This window comes from Rhyacophila brunnea, unplaced genomic scaffold, assembly GCF_057557595.1.
Source record: "Rhyacophila brunnea isolate RB1 unplaced genomic scaffold, BYU_Rbru_1.0 scaffold_19, whole genome shotgun sequence".
NCBI lineage: Eukaryota > Metazoa > Arthropoda > Insecta > Trichoptera > Rhyacophilidae > Rhyacophila > Rhyacophila brunnea.
Window position 1 is genome coordinate 37,536,370 of NW_028232848.1, and position 15,460 is coordinate 37,551,829.

General features: G+C 32.9%; 1 protein-coding gene across 1 annotated transcript in view; it reads right to left on the reverse strand.

Annotated features, from left to right (window-relative positions):
* LOC147072993 (zinc finger protein basonuclin-2-like) overlaps positions 1–9,462 on the reverse strand; it is a 73,416-nt gene extending 63,954 nt beyond the window's left edge. Inside the window, exon 1 of the mRNA XM_085945900.1 lies at positions 9,255–9,462. Coding sequence (XP_085802026.1) covers positions 9,255–9,263 — 9 coding nt within the window. The 5' untranslated portion in view covers positions 9,264–9,462. The remainder of the gene's footprint in view (positions 1–9,254) is intronic.
* Between the last annotated feature and the right edge of the window lie 5,998 nt (positions 9,463–15,460).

Consider the following 15,460-nt stretch of genomic DNA (forward strand, 5'->3'; position numbering starts at 1 on the left):
ATTACCTGTAGGTACGAAATATCTGTCAGACAAATCAAAACATTGTTTGGACTGCACATAAGTATAATATAGTGAATCATAATACCTACATGAGATTTTCGTTATGCCTATAACATTGCATGGCGATTCCAGAACGATTTAAATTTTGATTTGTGGTTGTATTAGTAAAAACAGAACAAAATATTATCTGCTTTGGCAGTTAATATTGATTGTAGGTAGCTACCTACTTAGGTACTTAAACAGAAAATAAAATGTCGGCCTGTTTTGGTGTCTTGGTTAGGTTATAAATTTGTTATACTTATATGTAGGTACCTACGTCTCTACTCTTTACATGTTATAGATTTATATTTTGATACTTACTACCTACTTGATATTTACGATGTTATGGGATTATTTGTAATTTTAGCATAGGTATGGTTAAGGTGATGTCTCTAGGTAAAGTTGTTATCGAAAAATAGCTAGAAAAGTTTATTAATCGGTAAATATATATTCAAAAGTAATGAGAAAAATAAAATAAAAAATTAAGATGTATCGTGGAGTTCTATATACCAAAAATACGTGTCAAATTCGGTACATTTCTATCGGGTGGTATGGATGAATGACATAAGATTTATTATCAAAATTACGATAAAAATGTACGTAAATCTATTACCTAGGGAAACGCTAAACGTTAATTGGAATTTATTATATCCTTATATCTTTTTTTTCAAATTTAAAAAACATCGATTTAGAGGTTAGAAAGCATGCAATTAAAATCGAAACATCTCGGTTCAGATGTAATTTATCGCAATAAACGCTTAGCGTTTCTATTAAAAATATTATTTAATAATTTTTAGGCTAGTTATTTAAATTTAATCTTGTATTTTTGTATATTAACGAATCGATTGTAAATAAAATGAATATTTGACAAGACTTTATCGACATATGCTGCTAACGCGGAAATAAATCGAACTATTTTTGAAACAGTACTTGCATAGATTAAAAAATACATACACACACACATACATTGAAAATAAAGGTTCGCCAGGTACGAAGACAAAAACTGTGTTAATTCTGCTGTCAATAATTTTTGTTTGCGATATTGGAGCATATGTCAATGGACTACATATATCAACCTCCACTTTCTGAAATAGTGTTGTGTAATTATTTCAGATATTTATTACTGTTTTGACGTACCTACCCTTCTAAAGCGATTTTAAAATAAATATAGTTTCATAATAATATAAAGAAAGCATACGAGCGAAAATGCCTAAGATACTTCTGACACACATCAAATTTAATCTTTGTCTAGTAACTGTACAATTTATCCATATTTATGTTAAGTGTTTAAAATGTTATAAGTAAAAAAAAATCGTCTATTCACGTGGTAGTCGCAAAAATTATGAACAATATACAATGTTAAAAATAATAAGAATTGTTAAAATTTCTAGTCACAATATTATTCAAAGACAAATTAACCCGATCAAAACAGCCTCGACAAACTTCTACTTCACTAACTTTTGTTCTATATGTTTATCCTGGATACAGCGGCAAACACATTTTGAAAATAGCCGATATACTGGATTATTTGTTAGTTTGGGTTAGTTTAAGTTAGATTAGGTAATCCTAACAAATAATCCAGTATATAGGCTATTTTCAAAATGTCTTTGCCGCTGTATCCAGGATAACCGACTTGTACCCTAACTTTAATTACATACATACTATTGTACTATATTTGGGCCATCAAACGTTCATTCCTGTCTACGGCCTTAAAATTATTATCTACGTGCCTATATAACTGTATGCCGTCCTGTCAAAAAGTGGAGGTTGATAATTTAGTATGTAGAAAATAGAAGTTATTATTAGTCTCCATAAAATATAGGGTAAACAATTCAGTGAATGAACACATAAGAGGTGAATTTGAAAATAAATTAAATTAAAAACGATTAAATGAACTAAGAAAATTATAACAATAGGTAGGTACAATAAATTGTGTATAACCGTGGTATTACTAATTTTATGCCGTGATGCTTTGATAGTTGAACTTTTCATAATATTTGGGTCACTATTTAGTTGCTCATTTATCTGCTACATCATAAAGTCGTAAATATTGTTTTTTTATGAAGCAATCATAAATACAAAAAATTAAGATCTACTTTTCAATCATAGTAGATACCTAGGAATATGGTATAGGTGTTGATAATTTTTAATTATTTATTCGAGATCTTCAGGGAATTACAAAAGTCCACACCTAGAAACCACTGGGCCAATAAGGTTTCTTTTTATATCTCCAAATCCATTTCACTTACACATTTATAGGTAAAATAAATAAAACTATCTTTTATTTTATCTTGCACTGTTCTTTAAAATCGACATTAGATTTTTTCAAATAAATAACGTTCTGTCTTTTTCTTAGAATATTATGTAATCAGTGGTGCACTTACTTCAAATTCAAAATTTTTTTCTTACGTTTTACAATTTTTTTTTTAATTTGTCACTTATTTTGTCCTTGGATTTGCTTATCAAGATTTGTTCGCATGTTTATTTACGTTTTTTCTTACCTCCAACTTCTTTTTTATTCAATTCGTTGTGTGTCTTACTTTATTATTATCTCAGATATAGTTAGTTAGTTAATACAAACCGTCCACTCTGTGGAGGCCCATATGAACCCATTAGGATCGGACATGGTTGAAACGAAATGAATTGGGATGTCTATATAATATCGACATTGTCATAATTATAACTACAGTCGAACTCGGTTATTACAATCTCGGACATAGCGAGATCTCGGATGTAATGAGGAAACAGTCGTTGACATTTGGTATATGATTTTCTCCGTACATTTTTATTCACTGTTATAACGAGATACTTATCGGATATACCGAGCTGAAATACTGGTAATGTGTTGATCATTTAAAGACATTTCGACCCTAAGCAATAAAATCCGATCGGACAGGATGCCGCCGGGGACAGATTACGTTTATGACACTAGTTAAGTGTCTAATTGTTGTTTTCGCCGACAATAAAAATACCTATTCTCTGATATAACGAGTACCGCTTATAACGAGCACATTCAGCCGGTCCAACCTTCCTAGTAATAACCAAGTACAACTGTATATTCCTTATTTTGTTTAATAATAATTCGAATGGCATTTGTTTTGCTATTCATTTCATATCATTCTTTTATTCCACCTCTAGTAGAAATTCGATGTAATTGTCAATTGTACAAGATTAAACTCAATCTTATAAACATTTGTACTTAAATGTTCATTTACTACTATAAATGAATTTTACTGTAGAAAAATATTTATATTAATTCGTATTGACAACGTAAAAAAATTTGGTTCATTGACTGGACAGGATACCCTTGTATTGCCACTGTAAAAAAAACTACGGTAAACAAAATGTAAAAATCATAAACACTTTAAATCAAATCAAATAGACATGTTAGAATTGTAAATATTTTATGGGGAAAATATTAATTGTAAATATTTTTACATAGGTAAGTAAATATATAATAAATTTAAATGCATTTTTATCAAGCTTATGATTTTTAATATGTGGCGACACACAATATTTTATTTTATATTTTATTGCCATCTGGTTGCGATCGACGAAAGTTTTTAGTAACACATTTTTAGAAATTCATGGTAGATGCCTTTAGATGGCGTTAAAGTCACATTTGATCGTAAATTGAGGCAAAGAATTCGCCTTAAGTATTAGAATCAACGGATATTTGAGTCGTATAGTATCAAAAGTAAACTGTCGCAAATATATCGAAATTTAACTAAGTATGCCAAATTATTCTTCTCACCATAATGTACGACTAGCAATATAATATTCGAATCAAAATCATATCTGTGTGGTATAAAATTGTGATGGAAAATAGGGCTTGGTATCAGAATTAGAACTGTTCAATACTTTGGAAACAAAAGTAGAACTGTTGAATTTGAATTGAATTTCTAATTTATAAATGTAGAAACATATTTCGTGCTATTATAACACTAAAAAACTCAACAAAACCTTTTTCGTCATTTTCTCTAAATTATGAATAACGGCACAGATCTACTTTTGATACTATACGACTCAATTAAATTATTTTTAGAAAAGGTTTTTATTTTGCGAAACATTGTCCTACAAATTTGAAAATTTGCTAGGTACCTACCTATCCACCTATTACCTACATAATTAAAAAAAAAAATAGGTTACATGTTACCTAAGTAATAGATACCTACGTTTTCAAGAATGGCTTTATGGGAATCCCTTTAGGAAAATCCAAACTTCTACGACAACCTTTAAAACTCAACAAATTCTATACTCCAATTGTATAAAAAATAATAGACCAAGGGTATTCTTTCTGGATTCACTTTCATAATGTTTAGACACAGAACAGATAATAAATAGAATACCGATAGGCTATATTCAATACGCCGCATCTTGAAGCAGGGTTTTGAATGTGTGAGTGTCCTACGAAAATGAAGCACGCATTATGCACGTGCAATAGTGTGTGTAATCCACCAACATTAAATAAGCGTAAATGCATAAACCGAGAGCAGTTTTCAGTATTCGACGTAAAACGTATTCTTGACACGTGTGTAAGTTTAACCCGGATTCTTCCTTACTTGAGTCGGTTACCTGCTATCGCCTTACCCGTTATGTATTTCAGTTCCCATTATTTCTGAGTTCCCTGGTTTAGACTCTGTCTATTAGGTACTTGTAGAAAAAGAATGTCTTCAACATCTCTGTACCATTCCATATGGGGATTTCATGTAAAACATAATGTACCGTACCTATCTACCTATCTACATATTGTGCTGGTAATAAAAATAATGTTATCGTGTGTAGATATTTATTTAAAATTTTGTTGTTAAATAAAAATATCTATGCCTACAACTACCTAAGTTACTATTTTTAGGTACGTACCCAATTATATTTTTTAACATAAAGTATCCAGTACCTAGATAGGTACATAATCGGTACGGTTCCTTGATATAAAAAAAATTACCTACGTAGATATTTTGGGTAACTTCTTAGATAGGTACCTACTTAATAGCTAATAGGTACACATATTATTTAAATACTTACTATTTTATCATACAAAATAGTTCAACGCAACTATTGCACTCGAGGAAAATAGTTGTATGAAATGAATAATATCAAAATAATATTATTATTTTCCGGCAGCTTTCAGTTTTCGTTCAGAGATGGCGTCGCAGTGCTGAATTGCTAGCATTGTTTTGAAATTGCGATAGAAAATGTTTTCCTACTACCAGAGAAGCATAGTGATTTTATTTGACCAATAAAAACATAATATTATTATAATTAATACTCAAATGGGTATATTATTTATGGCTGTTATTTAAAAAAATACAGAGAGGTCTATGTAGCATTATATCTACTAACTTATAGGTAATAGGACAGTTAGTAGGTCCTAATTAATATTCATGCTGGTTTATTAGAAGGTTTAAAATCAAATTTTTAATTTTAAATTAACATCAAAAGGTTTACAGCCTTGTGATTACTAATACATTAATTTAATTTTACGTAGGGCAGATATTATCTCATAATCATTAATTTTGATCTAGGTTATTGAAAAAATCGCAGGAGTGACTACAAACTACAAGACAATCATTTAAAATACTGTTCAAATATCTGCTTGCATGTAAATACATAGGTGACTTAGAGAAGAAGGGGTAATTTAGGTACGAGGTACCTCCATGGAATGGAAAAACACTTTTCAGTAACTATCTAGGTACCACAAAAGTGTTTTCCATCTATTGAAATATAGAAATGAACCTACTTAGGTAGGTATATGAAGTGTGTGACAAGGGTAGGCGGTTAACTATGAAAAACTAGTTAGGTATGTAACGAAGAAAAGGGAAGAGGTCAATCAATGGCACTGAATTTGTAAATTTTACAAAGAAACATAGAAACGCGCACATGTAGTTAGAAAGATGTTAAAGACTCTATCTTCTTTTGGCTCTTTTAAAATGTATTGAAGAATTATATTTCTTATCTGTATCAAAGTAAATAGGCTATGCAATTCCGGGATTTAACTTTATTTTATGATTCCGAAATGAAGGGATTGTAAACGGTCGCGTGGATGAAGTTAAGAATTTTCACGACCTATTTTTACCAAAATATAATTTGATTACATTCAATTTATTATCTAATTATTACTATTTTTATTCAATGAATAGGTCACGTGTAAGTGTACCTAATTAAATTATAGTTAAATGGAAGATTTATAAATGAAGCATTTGTTATTGAATTATTTGTCAGTAATACTTTTGTTTCTAAGGTTTCCAAATAATATGTAAAATTACTGGGTACCTAATCAATATTTTCTATTATAGTCACGGTTGCCTGGAAAATGACCTAAGTAAGTATATAAAATGTATTTAACTGATGAGCAGTTCGATTGTCCTATCTATAATAAAATAATGTTGGATATAACTGACTGATTTAATTATTAGTATTTGTTAGTACTTTTATTTTAACGAGGTACCTACCTACCTAGGAATTTATTATTAGGTACAGTGGATATTATTTATTTTTATTATGTACCTACTCAATAACAATTTACGTTTGATAGTAGGTAACTACTGTAACTAGGTATCTAAGACATCATTGTTGATTAATTTTTGAAAAAAATGCATCTGTCTACCGATGAACTCATCTCACCTACAGTAAATATGTTTGACATGTGATTAAATCAAAGAAATGCTTTTTCTATTACCTACGCAATACAACAATGTTTGATCCGAGATGTGGCAATAATGAACTTGTAATTACCAAGGTACATTGTCACAAACAAATATAGGAGATACTATACTTAGGTAATAACTGATATTCTTAGCAAATTATTAAATTAGATAGGAATATAGATGTTATAACCTATCTACTAAGTTATGAAGGAAGCTACGTAAAGCAAAAACGTTAAAGTGGATGGGTATTCAATGATGTGTGCCTACATAACTAATATTCACGGAATGAGCTAAAAAAAGTATTAGTTATGAGGTAAGTAAAACGAATCATATGAGCAATACCAAATCCCGGAATTTAATATTTATTACTCCGGGATTAGGTAGATACTATATCTTATTAGATATGTAGTTACTATCTCGGGAAGTTATCAGTTAGGTACTTTTATTTAATAAGAAATCCCAATGAACTTTTGAAATGTAAAACTTGGATAAACTTTGTAGGTAGACAGTCAAAAGCAGTTAGAATCTAACTGCTTAACTGGTAGATAGTTTAAATGGAAAGCAAGGAAAGTTAATAATGACAATCTTCATGAAAAAGATGTGCAATGCGGGTTCGAATTCAACGTCTGAAAAAAATCACATGTTGTTTTTCAATATGCAAGGCCCCAATGCATTGAGGAAATGGCTGACTACCATTCCTTGTAGTAAATATGTCGATAACTTCCATATAGTGAAAGCATACCTATAGTGTAGATATATTATGTGCATGTATTCTTGCAAATTATACTTATAATTCATTAGGTAGTAATTCTATTCTATTCTTCTAATGAAAAACGAGGAGATTTGGTTTAATTTCATTTGCTCTGGGAAAATTTACTTTAATAAAGTATTAATTCCCATGTTGACTGATGTTTGGTCTACCACTAAATTTAATAAATTAATGTAGATAAGGAAAAAGTAATTTAGGTATATATCCTACCTATGACACAGTCACCATATGCAGGTATGAACTAAATACAGCCATATTGGCTAATTTAAAAAAAATACAGGAAAACTAAAATTCTAGCTTTCACAGTTTCCTGCAGTTAAAAACGTTAGGCTAAGTAACTAATGGCTTTGTGATGTATGTAGTCAGTGAGTACCCATCCACCTAATTATGCAATATATAGGTATAAATACTATGTAGGCTTCTACATGAGTAGATATTTCTTCAGTCTCAAACAGTGTCAATAGCTATACAAAATTATTAGATACTATCAACTGACTGTTTGTAGGTGCCTATCAACCTATTTGGTGGAATATTTTGAATACAAATTACATATGAGTGATTTTTGTAGGTAGGTACCTAGGTGTTTTTTCATTTGAATCGTTTGCGCGACCCGGGTTTCATCTTTCACCATCTTCCTGCACCAAGCGGATTCACCAATGGAAAAAGTATAACAGACACAGAATATGTAGGTACCTACAGATTTAATAATTGCCTTATTATTAGGTAAAGTCAATACCTACCTACTTAAGAAAAATCGTGAAAATAAGGAAAATAAGTAGGTACCTACATCTAATACAGTATGAGTATGTAAACAGGTAGGTATATGACAGGTATCTAATAAATTAGACGGCTTTATTATGAATATTTTTGATTTGAAGCTTGATATTATTATGCTTACCTACAAACATAGGTATACTGCAAATTAAGAACAACTTAGGTATCTATTTATTATTAGATATCAGATAGGTTTTTTTATAAGTAGGTAATTAGGTATAAGTAACTATAGTTATATACTATAGTAGCTACCTGCCCATGTAGAGTTTTGTAATAAAAATGAGGTTGATATTTAAGTAGGTAGGTAGGTACTTATCTATATTTCACTCTTAGATAGGTACCTGCTTATATATGTTCGATATATGTAAAATTAGTAGTAGGTTGGTAGTATGTTAAGTAACCTACCTAACCTAACTAATTGCAATTAAATATAAGTAACAATAATTTTCGCGCCTATCGAAGAGTAGGTGCCTATTAAATTTAGTGGTTCGCACCTACGGCCAGCTTCTAATATGTTAGTCGTTGGTTCGAATCCTGCTGCTAGCATTACAAATTCACAATAATATGTTGTTGTCTATCTGGGTACCTACCCACGTACCTGCGTACCGATACCTAGCGATCAAGTTTGATTCGATCCACGGGAATGGTTGACGTTAAAACCTCGTAAACAAGGGTAGGTATGTACCTAAGTTATTCTTATAAACAATATAAACTAAAGGATAAGTAGATAATATTAAATTTAGTTATGTACCTGCTTAAAATATTTAGGTATGTAAGTAGGTAGATATCTATCCAAGTACCTAAGTAGAGACTTGCCAAAATACCTAAATCTTAGGTAGGTATCTAATTTCGAATTGTTTTTTTTTTCATTTTGGTTATTGGTCAGGATCGATTCTATCAAGTTTATCTGAATATATAGCCTTATAAAAAGCGATAACACATTAAAATCCCGATATAGAAGATTAAAAAAAACACTTGCTAAAATTTTGACACTTCGGACATCGTGAAAAAAATAGTCAACTAACCTGAATCATGTGTGTGTTCTCATAATCCTCTCCGCGTCACTCTATCCCTATTCGCAGAAACACAACCAACACACAACAATAAATCATTAAGAAACAACTATGGTTTTTGATGACACTTGACGTTTTTTTTTAATATGTTTTTAACACTTTGAACCACTGCGTCTGGGGGATCGCGACGACGGTCGGCGGCGAATCACCGTCCACTACTGAAAAAGCACCAGCGGAATTGTATGACTCGCATAATGGGTAATGCGACCGAGCGAGCAACAGAGACGGAGGGATCTGGCTCTATGCGAGAGGAAAGGGACAGAGTCTGTCTCGCTGCTGAAAGAGATGAGACGGGCGTGTGTGGGTGCGTGTGTATGTGTGCGTTTCGTTTTTCGCGAGGCGATTTTCTTTGGCGACGCTCTCTTCTGAAAAAAAACCGACGACATCGATGGGGCGGGTCTTGCAATGACACTGTTATCGAAAGGTGTTATTAAAAATACTCTCTTATATAGGTAGGTACCTACCTATTATGAAACAGAGCTTTTAAACATAATAATATGGAAGTAAAGCTGAAAAATATCATACTCTAATAATTACACGAACAGTTCGCAGGTTCGATGATTCTCGCCGAACGTCGTGAGTTATTGTCAACCATAAATATAAATTGCACGCAACCACGCTTACCGATTCGAGCGTCTCGGCGCTTATTATGCAAGGTTCATCACATACCTACTTACCAACTACCCACCAGTAGCGAAGGGCGGAGGTAGGCTGCTAAGATTTCCCATAAATGGTTCACATTAAACTTTGTTAGTCATACCTTATTTTATTATTATTATATTTTATTGAACTAAGACTACAATTTACAGATGGTAATGGTTAGTTTTTAAAAATCAATAAAACCCTGCCTATAATAGTTTTGGTAACTTTGGTTTGGTTTGTTTTCGTTGGATTAGGTATCTACACATATTGTTGGTTCATTTTTTAAATTCATTAAGCCCTGCCTAGTTCAAACTTAGGTAGGTACTTACTTAATAGATAAACAAAGTTATGTATGATTTAATTGCAAAATTTTGGATATTTTATAGGTAGACGAGTATTTTTTGACTTTTATCTATTATGGCTTGGTTTTCGCATGGTTTAATTGAATTTTAACTAACCAACACCATCTGTAAAATGTAGTCTTATTTCAATGAAAACAAATACGTATGATTGACAAAGTTTAGTGTGCACTACTACGGATTTTAACAGCCTACCTCCACCTTTTTGACTTATAATTTAAAAATGATCGAAAGTAAAATTCTGGACAAGTATAAGTATGTAGGTAGTTATGTATTTAGACTCCTACCTACCTGAATCTTCTTTTGTAGTCCTAGATAGGTACCTATACGTAGTTAGGTACTTATTTGTCTGAATAAAATCATGCGACTATCGTTATAGTCTAACTGACAGCATTGACAGCCGCCATTTTTAAACAATTAATTTTACCAACATATCTAATATTATTTTACCTACCTCCTACTAAATCAGTGGGAGCGAACTTTTAGTTACGAGCGAATCATTTCAAATGAAAGCTTAAATAACAAACAAAGCTTTCGACTTGGATTTTGGATGAAAGACAAATTTTGTAGAGGGAAATCGCTCACGAGGGAAAATATCGGAAAAGAAATTAAAAAAAAACTTTTCCCCCTAATTTTAAAACTATACTTAAGTCCCTAAGAAATTTTTTTCTTGGTAAGCAGACAACGACCACAAAAATGTTTGCTACCCCTGTATGTATTAAAACATTCTGAATGCCTTTGTTTTTTAAAGTTCATAGATCTACCTGTTAGGTATATGAAGGTCTGTACCTATCTATATCTAACGTCGGTAACCCCCGCGATGGACGATTGGTATAGTATCCATAAAAGAAGTTGTAGGTCGCAGGCTCGAATTCCGCGTCTAGCAAAAGCAGTATGCCGCCCCAAAGCAGCTCCAAAATGCCGCCCCATTTTTTATACAGTATTTTTTTTATCATTCTTTTATGGCTCCAATATCTAAGAAATGTGTTTAATGGATACATTACTTACAAAATATACACCACAAAATCTAATTTAAATGCCACACTTCTATAGACAATATTGTGTGTCCACGGTTACAGATCCATTTATTCAAAACTCTTGAATGACTGGCAAAAATATTTGGATAAACTAATGAATTCGCAAATATGCACGTGTCATTGATAGTCATTAAGAATGTTACGTCCAAAACAACGGAAATAAGCTAGACATCGCGAACCCGACAAAAAAAAATCAGACCTATTAAATCTTTTATGTTAATTAATATATTTTGTTTCCAACCAGTGAACTCAATCTTTTCAGGGAAAGATATTTCCGTTATTACAAAGTTTAGATAGGTACCTTTTCTATATACCTACCTACACCTAACGATTCTCTTCGATTTGCCGCCCTTCGAGTAACTGCCGCCGCCAGCGACGCTCATTCTGCCTACCCCCACGGGACGTCACTGCGCTCTTCACTAACTACATTAACGTTTTCCAAATGGTAGGTATTCGAGGTAAAATTAAGAGTATGTACCTATTCAGTGTATTTTTTGTGATTTTTAGTATAGATATATTTTTAATACATCCACTTGAATTATTGAATTGTCGAGTATCAACACACATCAAAAATTGCATCGTAGGTACTTACCTATTTAGTTACCTATTACTAGATACATTTTTAAACGATAATCAACATGATTTACGTAAATTAGCGCTGCGGGCGAATTTTTTACTGTCAGGGTAAATTTGTAATGTGTGTTTATCTCTCTTAGCTGGCCGACCCGCTATGTCGGGCACTTCCTGAGCCCGGGCCCCTAGGCTAGAGCAGTGTCAGCCCAACCCTAGTGGGGGTCATATTACCAAGGTACCTACCTACCTACCTACGTAAGCTTCAGTCAAACTTAAAAATACAGTTGAATATATTATTCTATTGATAGGTAAGTAAGTTTTAGGTAGGTACCTACCTACCTACCTGGATACATATGGGTAGGTACCTACCTAATATTCGATTATTGAATTTAAGTAACACCTCTCGAAATTCGATTAATCAAGCTTTGATTAGCCAATATGAATATGTAGACTGGTAAGTAGGTAGGTAGGTAGGTTTCACACTTAAATTTAGAACACACTTTGAGTGAATCTATTTTTGAATATCAGCGCTACTAAACTGATCATTGACTTGCTCGAGTAGGAAAGGGTATTTATGTACCTACATATTTTATATAAAGAATATAAGTTTTATTATTCACAGCAGTGCTTAAGTTCTGTATGGGTTAACAGACTTTAAGTCTATGAAGTATGTAGGTACTAGGGATTCCAACCCAGGATCCCGAGCTATTTTCGATACCTATGAATCCCGTGATTGATAAACATAATCCCGGGATTTCTTTTATGGAATTAAAAGCGAAAATATAACAGAAAAAATACTTTTAATAAAAAATAACTACATTAGAAATAAACTGAGTTCGAATGAAATTTGATTTATACCCATGTGTAGGTTGCCGATTCATTTTATTTTTTCACATAATTTTTAAAAATGAGAAAGATTGGAAAAAACAATGCTTCCCACTTTTAACAAAGTAATTCCACCATGACACGTGTTACGGCAGTTTCATATTTGGCTGACTAATTAGATTTATGAAGCGGAAAGGCCATAAGTACGCCATGATTACTTGGTTTACTATTTTAAATCTCGCTAATCCATTCATTATGTCTTTACCATCAGAAACAGCAATCTCATATTAAATTCACATTATTATTTATATTACAATATTATTTACTCCATTAAACTTGTGTATTTCCATGATTGAACGTATACAATATTAACAATAAATGTCTTAAATAGTATAAATTATACTAGATTTATTTTTGACCGATTTTATCAATGTTATTTGTAAATATAAAAATTTTATATTAACAATGGAACAAAATGCCAATCCCGGGATTGTCAAATTGTAATCTCGAAATCCCGGGATCAGAATTTTGGCTCGGGATTGGATTCGTAGGTACCTATGGGATTGGATTCGTAGGTACCTACGGATTGCGTAGGTACCTACTTATGTAGATACCTACTTATGTAGATACCTACGCAATTTACCTACACAACTGAGTTTATGCATATGGCGACGCAGCAAACATGTTACATCCATCTATGTAGGCAGAACAACGATAAGATACCCACATACGTTTGTCAGGTAAGTATTGACCTGCCTACCTATCATAACGACAAAACATTAATAATGAGGATCGATGTCGCACTGTCTTTTTTTAAAGCAGCAGCATGTCTTAGGTTCGATTCACGCGTCCGGAAAATTATGGTTTATTTTTCAATATTTGTTTGGATGCAGGGCACGAACATCAGTTGAGTGAACTCCTACTTAGTTCAAAAATACTAATCTGAATCCCATTTAGTTACCTATCTACCTATTAAGTACAATGTACTACCATAATAATAATACAGAGCTGTTTCGTGACGCGCCGTCTATAAAAAAATAATAATTATTACTCTTATTAAAAATTTTCACGATTTTTGAATGTCTTTTCCCAGGGAAAAAAGAGTGGGAAGGCGAACTTAAAATTTTCACGACACCGCCAAAAGAGCAGGACACAGCTATACAAAACATGATGTCAAACGCAAACGTGCGACAGAAACAAACATACACGTCGTGTTGTCGCGTAAAGACGACACGAAACAGAGACGGCACGCGTAGCCGCGGGCGGAAAACTCCGCGCGCGAAAGCGAGACGGCGGATGTCACGTAGGTCTTAAAAGTAACGGCCGAGATGACACGTCTGGACTGTCGTCGTCCGGGGTCGAGTGACAGAGGGAGACGGCGCGACACTGGTGACGGTTTCGCGTCGCGCGAGCGAGCGAGACGGGCGAATCGCTTTCGCGGAGGTGGGGTTAGGTATAAGTGCGAAAGGAAGGTCGTCGGTAGTATAGCGCCGGTGAACCAAAGGAGCAAGGTTATGTAGACTTTTTTAACGCGAAGATAAAGCGAGACGGAATATTTTAGGATGATACAGGGTGGGATGGGAGGATAATGCGCCCCCTTTCGGGATAAAGAGCAAAGGACACGAATATAAAAAAATACCAACAGTTATTTGCACAAATATGTTGACCGTGTACCTACCTATATTAATAGGTAATTTATTGACAACAGTTAAGTATCGAATTAAGTAGGTACCTACATAAGAGGATGTAGGTACTTATGTCTTGTATAACCAATTAGTAAGAGCCCATAGATACCTATAGGTACTTACCTATTTTAATCTGTCCCAAATATTGGAGCGGTAGGTATGTGGGTAGCCGTTGCGAAGGGTGGAAGTAGGCTTGGCTTGGAGATCCGACATAAACAGTGCACACAACTTCGTTAGAGATAGGTAGGTAGGTACTTAGGTACTTGTTTGATTTCATTTAACTTTCTTAGGTTCTCGTGGTGCAGTGCGTGGTGCGGTTCTGGCCTTTCATCCGGGAGTTATGGGTTCGACCCGGTGAGGGCACGATAAATTTATGTTGTTTTTCAAAACCCGGGTGTTTGTGATTGTTTCACTTCTATTATGGGTATACTAAATACCTATACTAGGTGTTAAACTAGACTACTGTCATTGGGCCTCTAGGCTTGTTGGAGTGTTAGCTAAAAAAGAATATAGATACCTAAGTAAGTAAGAATATACCTACTTATACTTAAGTACCTACCGACTTACCTATAATTAGATATGTACCTATATCTACTTAAGTATATTTTTTTATCTAATAAAAAAAGAAACAAATTATTGCAGATTTTTGCGCACGTTTATTTTTGTATTCCATCGACGATGGAAAACGTGCGCAAAAATACTGAAAAACAAGTCAGGCCACGCTTAGGAGAGGTTTCATCGGAAGTGACGACGTTTTGTTAAATGTTGTTTTTAAGGGTTTAAGGTGATGTCTTTACCTAACAGAGGAACCTAGCGGAAAAATACGAAGCTTGCAATTTGAGACACGTTTTTGATAATATACAATTTCAACTGTGTTAATTAATAAATAGGTAGGTAGGTATGTAAGTATCTATCTGAAAACATTAAATTGAAAAATATTTTTTATATGAAGTCAAAGATATATACCTACTTACAATCGTAAAAAATGGTAATTTTTTGTATCGGACATTCGGACCCCATCTTATTATCTACTTATT